The sequence below is a fragment of the Pezoporus wallicus genome, unplaced genomic scaffold (genome assembly GCF_028554395.1).
Source record: "Pezoporus wallicus isolate ANWC-B61680 ecotype Strahan unplaced genomic scaffold, APGP_CSIRO_Pwel_v1 scaffold_3294, whole genome shotgun sequence".
Taxonomy (NCBI): Eukaryota; Metazoa; Chordata; class Aves; order Psittaciformes; family Psittacidae; genus Pezoporus; species Pezoporus wallicus.
The window spans coordinates 14,617,944-14,629,276 of NW_026635478.1; the positions used below are offsets into that span (position 1 = coordinate 14,617,944).

At 47.9% G+C, this 11,333-nt stretch overlaps 1 protein-coding gene across 1 annotated transcript; it reads right to left on the reverse strand.

Moving 5' to 3' along the window:
* Positions 1–4,761: 4,761 nt before the first annotated feature.
* AICDA (activation induced cytidine deaminase) lies at positions 4,762–10,236 on the reverse strand. Its single transcript, XM_057424532.1, has 5 exons — positions 10,055–10,236; positions 6,579–6,726; positions 5,824–6,094; positions 5,492–5,607; positions 4,762–5,217 (listed from the first exon to the last, which is right to left on the reverse strand). Exons 1-5 carry the CDS (start codon positions 10,060–10,062, stop codon positions 5,164–5,166), a joined length of 597 nt encoding a protein of 198 aa, XP_057280515.1. The 5' UTR covers positions 10,063–10,236; the 3' UTR covers positions 4,762–5,163.
* Between the last annotated feature and the right edge of the window lie 1,097 nt (positions 10,237–11,333).

Genomic DNA, 11,333 nt, shown 5'->3' on the forward strand with positions numbered 1-11,333 from the left:
GGAAGAGGAAGTAAGCAGGGTCTTAGAGGCAGCTGAAAGCAGCGACACCATTCTGTGGAGGCTGCAACAACTCCAGCTGGAGTAATCAGGGTCCTGTGTCCCTGACCTGGTACAAATTAACATGGGCCGGAGGGGTGAACCAGAAATGTGCCCATTTGCTCAGCAGCAATCCTAGTCCATTAAGCAAGAACTTTGGAGTAGTGATGGGTGAGAAAGTTGGGGCTGTTCAGCCTGGAGAAGAGAAGGCTGCATGGAGACCTCATAGCAGCCTTCCAGTATCTGAAGGGGGCCTATAGGGATGCTGGGGAGGGACTCTTCATTAGAGACTGTAGTGATAGGACAAGGGGTATTGGGTTAAAACTTAAACAGGGGAAGTTTAGACTGGATATAAGGAGGAAATTCTTTACTGTAAGGGTGGTGAGGCACTGGAATGGGTTGCCCAGGGAGATTGTGAATGCTCCATCCCTGGCAGTGTTCAAGACCAGGTTGGACGAGGCCTTGGGTGATATGGTTTAGTGTGAGGTATCCCTGCCTATGGCAGGGGGGTTGGAACTAGATGATCTTAAGGTCCTTTCCATCCCAAACCATTCTATGATTCTATGATTCTATGGTCCTGTAATGTGTAGTACTATCTCTAAGGGAGCAAGAGAGCACCTGATAAAGCAGAAATGATGAACAAGGCAGAGTGAGAGATGATGCAACCCACTTTCTCTTTCCCCTTCAGATGCTCTCCTTATCACTGCTAGCGCTGTCAGAACAAATGGTCTCTTCGGTGCCAAACCCCACCATGTTTCTCCCATGAACCGAATCTGAGTTCCATCGCTGCAAATATTTAATACATATGTGATTAAACAATTACATTTCTGCTCATAGAAACACCAAGGGGTCAGCACCGGGGTGAGGAGAAAAAACTATGTGAGCTAGAGGACAATGCTGGAATACATCTCGGCTAAAAGCCACTGAAAGGGCAAGTAGCAGGGGACTGGACTGCCATGACCTTGAAGCCCTTTTCTGTCCTGTTTTCCAAGTACCAGCATGTGAGAGAGGAACTGAGAGCAAACAGGGAGAGGAGACGTGCTTAGAAAATCCCCCTTGTATTTGCAAGGGCCTGGAGTGTGTCTTTGCATTTCTTAATGGTAATCTGTTTCTTATTACTGCAATGCGATGTCCAAGGACGCTGTGTACTGACCTGGAGTAATGCTGTGTGCAGCTGTGGGAATGATGTCAGTGTCTTGTTCTTCAATGGGCATGTTCTGGGGGCTGTCAAGAGCCAGACTCCGGGAGCCGTTTGCAGCGAGAAGCAGCATATCCCCTCCAGCCAACACCCTGGTAAAGGGTGCCAGACACCCCCGTGCACCAGGAGGTGGCAGCCATGCCCAGTTTTCCACACTGAACCGATAGCAACCCCATCCGTTTATCCTCTTTCCTCAGTTATCAAAGACCGAGTCCATACCTCACTCTGCTGCAGGGTTCAGGCTTTCACAGAATAGGTACTTTCTATATTCGAGTCCATGATAAACCACATCAGTTGTCATAAGACTGGATGCATCCTGAGGATCTCATTGACTAGAGGTCATGCAGGTGGCTGTATGCAGACACACAGGATGACGTTCAGTGAAGATGAAGGAGCTACGCCCAGCCCATGGGCAGGGTGGCTTTCAGCAGCCCTCTGGGTCTCATAAAGGTGTGCTGATAGTATCAGTGTGTACATCTTGAGCATGCAAAATGCACCCATAACATTACACACCCGGTCAAAGGGATAGGCCTGGCAAAAGCTCACGTTTGTGCCAGATTTGCTGGGAAATCTTTGGTATCCTGTCCTTAACTGTGGCTGTAATGCTTAGGGTATGAGTAACAAGAGAAAGAGGAGGCAGGCACACTCATGGGAAGCAAGGCTGGGGGTGCAGCAGTAACGTTATTCGGATGCACCTGTGTCTTGCTCATCACTGCAAACTGTGGCATGTTGGACCAAGTGAGACTGCGGTTTTCAGCTGGCACCATAGGCCCCTGTTCTGGTTGTTCCCCACAGTCTCGGGAAGAAACACTCTCCCCAAAATCACAAGTACGCCCTTCCCCCAGCTCAGGCAATGGGGCCTGAGGTGTATTTGCTGCAGTTGGCTTGAGGGATTAGCTCTTTCCCAGGTTCTTGTAAAGGAAGGAGACACCTAGAATAGCACAATTAATGTCGTCATAAGGGAGTAAACATAAGTGGCATTCAAGAATATATAAGCATTAGAGAAATGTTCCCCATATACAGTTGACAAAGCAAGTAAAAAAATCTGAGGCTGAAAAAGAGGGGTTACTACATAACAGTCATCCTCCAAGGAGCTGTTCTTGGCAGAGGCACCTAGAGCATTTGAGGTTGGATTAATTAATAATGCCAATTCAAACATTGGTGACACATAACAGGAATTCATATTTGAACAGAAAAAAGTGCCGTTGAAAAGAAACTATTGCGGAAGAGCTGAATTCCTACAGTTAAATCACAAGGATTAGCTAAGCAGTCCACTCTGAATTTAACCCATTTTAGATTCAGAAGAAGCAGCCTGGGATGTATTCTGAATGTAGCGCATGTTTCTTTGCATTTCCTCATTGCATTTATTCTCCTATTGTTTACGGTCACCAACTGTCACGTTTCAGCAAGTATCTTCAACTCGGTGTTTGTCAGCATTTAAGCAAAAGCCAGTGTCTCAACTGCACTTTTAGAAAATGCTACTTTTACTGGTATGTCTCCAACAGTGTCACTGAGAAGGACAATGCTGTTTTTCAGGGGAATACCAAAACTTGGATGACAGGGATCCTTTTCCCATCTCTGCTTCTCTTCTTGCTTTGCAAAGTACGTTGAGTAAGCACCGCTGTGTCCAATTGGTCCATTACGAGTCATGAATGTGGACGATAGGCTTGCAGTCAATGAAGGAAGCATCCTGAACAACTTTAGCATCTGCATGACAGGTTTTTGGTAGTATTTCCCAGGTACCTATTGCCTAAATACTTCATTTGCCTGGAGCGGCTGCGTGACACTGTCAACAAGTTCAGAGTTGCAAGTCAAAAGGATAAAGACAGTTTAATAGGGTATTGACATGTTTTCTCTACAGAAATCAGAAAGGATAGATGACACCTTAATCCTTTGTGTCATCTTTTACTTCCCTCACCCACATAGTATCAGAACAACAATAAAATCAGATGCTCATTTGCAAGACCTTTATTTATATAAATAATATCCACCATATCAAACAAATATACAACACCATGCTTGCAAATTAATGCTTTGCAAAGAACTCTCTTTGCTAGTCCTGGTTGAAATTCCTCAAGCTGACAGTGCCTCAGGAGCCTCAAGGTGTAGGAAGCTTGTGATGAACCCAGTTGTGACATCTCCTAGCAGTAGTAGGCAGAGCAGAGCTTTCTGCTGTCCTCGTGGCCTATCACCAGAGGAGGTGTTTTGAGGAGCAAGACAAGAGCCTCCAGCCATAGCCAGAAAGAGGAACAGGATGGAGGAATGAACTCGCCACCATTATGAAGGAAATGGCAGAGCAGAACGTGGGGCACACTCAAGCTTGGCAAAGCCTCACAAGGTTAGGACAAGCTCCTGCAGAGGACAATCTGCCTGTAGTTCAGGTAGTGGAAAGCTGCTGGTGAGCAGTTGTACGCTACGAAGCCGTGTCTTTAACCTGGTAGACCGTGTGCACACGATCAGGTGCTAATGGGGTCCCCTAGTGGAAACACAGCGATTGACAGCCAGAAGGATGCCTTGATTTTGCCCCCGCAGAAGATAGCTACCTTCAGGTTGTACAGCTTTGCTCGTGCTGAATGTTTTTTTCTGGTCAGCTCTCAGTCCAGTCACCAGCTAGCCATACCTGGCCATATTATGGGCACTAAAAGGCCTGAAAGAACAGGAGACTATGGGACTATTAAGGTGCCTGCAGCAGAGGACAGTTGGCTAAGGAGGGAACATATTGCAGGTTTGATCTAGGAGGAAAGGCTCAGTGCATGAGTAGTGGTGTTCCTCCCTGAGGTATGCGGAGAAACAGATGGTGACTAATGTGGATGCCAATACAGCATCTAAAAATGCCAGAGCCTCAACCTACATGAGAAATTAAGTCTGAGGGTAAGACAATATGGAAATAAAGTGTGTTTTCCGGTAGAGGTATGCTGGAAAAACATTGCAGAGTTGAAGTGCCTTGATGGCTCCTTTCCTGCTGGGTGGGAGGTCTACACACTGATCAGTACTGACCCCAGGCTGTCACGGCTCTCAACATAGTTAATAGGAGTTGAGTGCACTTGCTATTTTTGTGTGGAAAATGTCTTGTTGGACACCCAGAATTGCACCTCACACTTGGCAATGTTGGACAGTCTACTTCCATTTTAGGCTTTCATTGTCTAGTTTCAGCCTCTCCTATATTGACAAAAGATCAAGTTTGAGGGCACAAAACCTGGACCTACAGCTACTGAAGCTCCCTCCTTTCTGGGCAGGAGGCACTACAGGGTCTGGGCCACCACGCAATCCACTTAGAAGACCTGCTGCCTTCAAGTGAGGTTTTCAAGCTAAGGAACCTGGGCTGTCCAGGACTCAGTTCAATACTCTCAGCCGAGCTTTCCAATAACTGGCCAGTTTTGCTATACTACTTAAATGATGATGGTTTTCAACTTCCTACCACATCTAGAAGGACAAATAAGCAATTTCACAGCGCAGGACACAGAGCAGCCCAGTGAAGTGCAGCTCTAAGAGCCAAGAGACGTGCTCCCTAAAGCCCTCATGGAACATGCAGATCAGTGCGATGCCAGTGAGAACACCATCACTCAAACAGCTCTTCAGACTGTCTGCCCCAACCTGGGCAAGGCTAAACCCAGGCTCCATTTAGTGGACCACCTGAATTAGCTCAGCAGGGACTGAGGAGGGTCAAATCGCTCTCTGGCAATGTCACTGCAGTCCTGGCTATTCCCAGCTAGCAACGGATGAGGCGTGAGCCTGGGGAATGTGTCTGCAGAAAGTCAGCTTAATTCTCCTTGGAAATGAAAAAGTAAGGATAGCCTTATCTCTAGAAACAGGGCTGGAAGGAGGAGAGATGTAGAGAGGAAGGAAGAGAAAGATCTGTTGTAAGGGAGAGAGTTGGAAATCAAAGAACAAGTGTTCGTGAAGTCTTCTGGTTGCTGATGACTTCCACTTCAAAGTCCCAGAATTTTAAAAGCATCTCGTAAATCATCTACTTCGTACAGTGGCTGCAGGACAAAATATAAACGATAGGTCAGTTGTCAAGTGAGCAGGGGGATATGAAGATGGGGAAGGAGGAAGGAATGGCAGGAGATAGGGTGTGAAATGGAAGAAGAGGAAGAGAATGTAGAGATATTGAGAAAGGTGGCTGAAGGATGTGGAAAGTGAAGACATAAGAAAGAATGGAATAGCATATGACAGAGATGGGCAGGTAAAGCAGAGAGGAACTATAGTGAGGAAAAGAGGAAGGGAAGAGGTACCAGAAGGACAATTTGCTCTCACCAGGAGGATCCGTCGAAGTTTCCTGGACAGATGGACAGAGTTTTCATGCAGTCCTTCCCAGGCTTTGAAAGTCTTTTCCCTGTTCTCCACAAACGTGTTCCAGCAGTAGAAGTAATCTGTGCAAGGCACAGGGAGTTACTCAAGGAGTCCTCAAGACTGCCCCAGAGAGGACACCGACCTCTCCTAGGATCACTGAGTCATCATGCCTGTGTTCCCTGGCTCCTTGTCCTAGCTTCTCCCACTCTCCTGTGTCTCACTAATGCACCACATACCCACACACACCCCCACCCCCCAGCTTTCTGTTATATCTCTTTCTCTCCTGCACATCTCACCTTTAAAGGTCATGATGGCGATTTGGGCCCCTGCCTTGTGCAGGCGCCTCAGCCCCTCAGGCTCTGCCTTGCGGTCCTCGCAGAAGTAGAGGCGTGCAGTGAAGATGCGGAGGGTCAGGTTGGGGTAGGCGCGCAGGAAGTTGGCCACGTGCCGGGCGCAGTCATAACAGGGGCTCCAGGAGGTGAACCAGGTGATACGGTAGCAGCGGCCTGGGTCCAGGTCCCAGGCTGAGATGTAGCGCAGGAAGAGCACCTCCACGTGACAGCCCATCTTCATGAAACAGAGAGGGGCAAGGCGTGAGGTGGGGCAGGAACAGGACAAAAGAGGGGTGAGGAGGGAGGTGTGAGCTGTATGAGGTGTGAGGGGAGGACAAAGGTGGAGGCAAGTCCCTAGGGTCAGCACAGAGGAGAAGGCACAGTGGTACGTAAGTGGAAGACTGGCTAGGAAAACACAGGAATGCACTGATATGTAGGGACCTACAAGAGGAATGTGTGGGAGCTAAGCAGAGATGTAGGTAGACTGGTAAAGCAGCAGGGAGTATGGTTGTCTCGCTGGTAACACACTTGGGGTAGCATAAAGTACAGGTTTACCTGCAGCCTACACCTCCTAAATAGCATATAGCAGTCCAGTCATGGACACGTGCCAGTACCTGCATTGCTGTGGCAGCCCTCCTGCCCCTGCAGCCCCAAGCAAACTGGAGCTGCATGCTCCTCTGCATGGGTGTAAGACCAGCATGCCAAGGTGCTCCCCATACCTGATTGCGCAGGTATCCAAAGTCCAGGGAGCATGATGTAGCACTGTCACGGCGCTTTACAACATAGCAGAGGTAGGTTTCACGACGGCCCTTGGCCCAGCGCAGGTTCTTGAAGTTGTAGAGGAAGAGTTTCCTCTTCATCAGGAGGCTGCAGGAAAAGAGAGAATTTACATTACCCCACTCTGGAGCAAGCAGTTGGCTATGTCTTTGTTGAGAGCTCAGCACTAAAAATATCCTCCTCATGTCCCGGCCTCTTAGTATGAGAAGAGTATCAGTAATTTGCATGAAGTGTGTTATGGAAAGGATGCAGACGTGACTGTGAGGATGAAGCAGTTGACCTTGTGAGGGGAAACAGTAAGTGAATTAGTAGTGATTACTCAAACAGCAACTATGGCTGGGTAGAGTACAAAAATATTTGCAAATATCCAAAAGATGGACAGCAATGAGGGAAAAGGACGAATGCCTGAGAAGAGCTGAGGAGATGAGAGCGTCTGGTGTTCAGCCATCAACAAACACTATTTTTGCTGTATGAAACCCTGAAAGGCCTCTGGAGCAAGGGATGGATCAAATTAGAGCCTCATCTTCAGAGAAGACTGGAGAGAAATTCTTCCCAGCATTGACTGAAAGAAGAGCATGGTTGAAAGTGTGCAGGGCTAGGGGCTCAGCTAAGGTGCCATATACTAGCTGACAATACATAATGGATTAGGGATGCTGACACCTTTCCAGGCTCAAGTACCATTCCCACATTAGACAAACATCAAATTTGGTGGGAGCCTGCTCGGACGCCCAGGGGTCCTGCTGGGGAAAGGCAGCAGGAGCACAGGGAGGATAAGGTAGTAATGATCGGTATCTAACAGTCTCAATGGCAAGGGGAGGTACAGAGGCAGCTGAGAACAGCTGTGCTCATTGAGGTGAGATACTTACCTCCCCCACAGCAATGCAAACCAGAAGTGTATGGATTAAAAATAAGCAAGCATGTCCTTTGTCATCTTTTCCCTCTGATAGGCTGGTGTTCAGCAGGGAGATAAGGTCAGTTTAAATGAGACTGAGCTGGGGTTTCTAAGGGGTCTCCAGTGAGGTGTAGGGGAAGTGGAGTTTGGGTCTGTTAGGAATTTAAATCTGATTTAAATCTAAGGGTCTAAGCAAGGAAAAGTTTCTTGCACAAACACCCTTCACCTGTTTGCCAATGTTACCATGAAGCCTGAACACTGCAGAGCACTTTATCTTCAGCTAATAGGCATCCTTTTTGCTCCTCCCAGAGCACCCTCACACATGGCCAATGCACCACGGGTCTCATTCATACAATTACACACATCCTTTTGCTACCTAGTACACATGCTTTGGTCTCCTCTAGCACTCCCTATCACACCTCACATCAAACTGCCAGAAGCACATTCTTCCCTCAAGCACCCCTGCTACTCTGATTGTCCCACAGATAGACACACATCCTCCTTCCTGCCATGTCACCCTCAGCAAAGATGCCTGTCTTGCTCAAGCGAGCAAGCACACATATACCAGCTTGTGCCACTCTTTATACAGACATGGTCCTAGAGAAGTAGATCACTTGGGAGTTGAGGCATGTTTCCTGCTAGGAGAAAGTCCATTGAGAAGACAAGGCTATGGAGAGTCCTGTACACACTCAGAGCAAAACATCCTTACTAAGCATTTTATTCAGCCCAACAACAGCCGGAGGCAGTTCTTGGAGATCTGTCTTGTCCTGTAAGCCACAGTCCTGCTCTGCTCGGCTTGCAGATTGGCTCAGGAGTTCATGCTGGGTGCGTGTTTTTCATGCTCGCTCTATGTTCTTCGTCATCAGTTTTGAGTTATTTCTCACGCTTAGAGCTGCCCCGCTTCTAGGGTGGTAGCACCCTAGATTCATCCTATTTCTCTGCCTTTGTACAAACACATGTGAGCATGTGTATATATTCCCTAACACATACACACGCACGTTGGTCCCCTCACAAAGCTGTCAACCAGTAGTTCACCTCAGGCTTTTCCCTCTTAGATATGTGTTACTGCAGGGCTGTGGGGAAGACTGGCCCCTGTAACAGAGGCACTGGAGAGGGGACACCCCTTCTATGTGTGACAGATCCTCTGGTTGTTCAGAGAGGATAATCCAGACAATCGTGCAGGGAATGAGCAGGTACGACAGGACAAAGGCTTGCAGAGGTCTTACCTGCTGTGTTTCACAACAGTAGAAAACAGAGCAGAGGAACCGTGAAGAATGCGATTGCTTACTGAGGAACGTTATAAAGGCAGGTGAAAAATGATGACAATTATGCTGATGTTTCATCAAAACCCACATGGAAAAATGCTTTTCAACACATAAAAAAAAAAAAAAGAAACAAAAAGAAACAGGGAAAGCAGACTTTCCTTTTTCTTTCATTTTCCTTTAAAAATGTTTCTGATTCTTCTTCTAATTGCCCTTTTTTGCACTTCTTCCCATTTTTCTCTGTTCAAGGGGTTTGCCCCTGTGGAGCAGCATGTAGATGCAAGTCAGGGTGAAGAACAAAAAGTTACCCCAGAAAAATAAAATGGTGATCACTTGTGTTATTTTTCAGTGTCAGAACAAAGTGAAGACAGTTTGAATCACATAATCCATTTGTTGAACTAGAACTATTCATTAACATCAGTTCCTGTTTTCCCTTCTCTCTGGAGTTCCCTGTCCCAAGGTTTTTTGCTAGGGAGGATTTCAGAATGCAGCTGGTGCAAGAAGAAGAATAATGAATGAACAGATGTTGCAGGGAGCAACTGACCAGATGTGCAGCTAGGTTCAAACTGCTGGGTACAGGTGCAACTCCTACAGCTGTAGCATAGCTCAAGGGAAAGCAGCGAGGACACAGGAGCTGTGATTATACCTGGGCACTGAAGTAGACCAAACAGAGACCTTCTCCTCAAATAAAAACTTGTGAAGCCAATGCTGAAACCCAAGTGAAAGCTACTGAGTGGGTGAATGATACGCAATTGTGGAGAATGATCAGTGGTAATTAGCTTGCAGAATAATTGCAGTGCAGGTAGGTGAATCCAGTGCTGGAACAGTCTGTGCTTACAAGGTTATGAACAGCAGAAACAGAGTAAGAGAAATCTGGTGCAAGAGAAAGAATAGATGGACAAGGAGAGAAGAGTGGGCAGGTATTGAGGTGTTTAAGGAGCAGGAAGCATCTGAATGTTCATCTTTCCGTTGGGTTTGTTTTTTTTTGTTGTTTCTAGGAAAGAAAAACAATGAAAAGGAACAGAGAATAGTCACGAGAAAGAGAAATGACAGAAAGGGAAAAGTGTACGCAGCAGCAGACAGTCAAAGAGAAAGAATGATAGAGGCACAGATATGCAAGGTGCAAGAGCAGGACAGGGTGGGGAGTTAGATCACTGAGTCAGATAGGGAAAGGGATGGTGAGCACCAAATGGAGAGCAGGTTAATTTGAAGAGAAAGTCCCTCATTTCTTATATGAGCAAGAAACTGGAAGCACTCATTTTACCTGTCCATGACTCCCAGGTTCTGTCTTAGGCGATAGGACTGCAGGGAGGCTGTCTTGCAGGCTCTGATTGTATAGCCCGCTGGTTTGGTGTACAGAAATGTGGACTACCACGTGTGTCCCCTCCCCATTCTCCTATCTAGCCCCTGCTGGGTTTGATCAGGGAGTGGTTGAGGGAGGAGTTAGTGCAGTTCTGGAGCTGCAGAAGATGAAGAGCAAAGGGTTGAGATGCAAAGGGGCATCAGTTCTGAAAGATGCTCAGCACCCATTGGTCACCTCCCTCTGCTGCACTCCCTATTGGGCCCTCCTCACCTGCAAAATCATTCTGAATTAATATCAATAACATAATGAGGCAGGAAGTATTGTCTAGTGGTTAGAAGGGGACCTAGGAGCTTGTGTACCACTAACGTGAATGTGGGCAAAACCACACTATCCCTCCGGGCCCCAGGTCATGCAGCTGTGCAGTGAAGATGGTGACCCTGCCCTGCCCCACTGTGGAGGGAGCTCAGCTGGAAGGACCTCAGGGAACACTAAATAGATGGAGGCTTCCCAATCTCCTCTGTATCCTCCTTAAAGGCCCCGGCAGCTGCTTGGCAGGATGGGGCAACACTGAAGCTGAAGAGGACAGTGAGGGGAACCAAGTGTCTGGCCCCTCTTTGGCAACTGAACATGGCCACGGGCACCTGAGCTGTGTCAGCATGCCAGGAGGACCTGCACTGCAAAGCTGTGCGCGCAGGATTGGTGGGGAATGACCCAGAGCCTGATCCTGCTGCTCCAGGGTGGCTGGCAGGACCCCTATCACCTGCTCCATGCCGTCATGCCCAGCTCGTACTCAGGATGCACACGCTTCGCTCCACCAACACTGCTCTCTGCCACCCCAGCTCTGCTCCACCACGGCCCCACAGTGCCTGCCTGGGCACCCAAACCCTCTGCAGGGCTGAAGGACAGCCAAGGGATAAGGCAGTGGCTTCAGCCAGGCAGGGTGCTGAAGAGGCAGCCCAGGGACATTCTGCTTTGTTTCTGCCCCAAGCAGGGCTCAGTCAGCGCTATGGCTGAGGAATAGGGCTTTTGTTTACCTCATGCTAGGGTAGTTCTTCATTTCTTCTCTGCTTGATTTACTTATTAATTTTACTGGCTTTCAGCACGCTAGGACTGTGTGAAACCAGTGTATGCAAAAACATGAAAAGGAGAGAATGAGCTGCGGCAACATAGCAGACAAGTCTCTAGCTCAGCACTTTGTGTCTTTGAGTGGCTGGCGTGGCACATGTTAGGGAAAGGAGAA

Excerpts from the sequence above, each read along its gene's own strand:
- AICDA (XM_057424532.1), bottom strand. Across the intron at positions 6,095-6,578 it reads TTGGATACCTGCGCAATCAG|ATGGGCTGTCACGTGGAGGT; the intron begins GTATGGGGAGCA and ends TGTTTCATGAAG. Across the intron at positions 5,608-5,823 it reads CGCCATCATGACCTTTAAAG|ATTACTTCTACTGCTGGAAC; the intron begins GTGAGATGTGCA and ends TGCCTTGCACAG.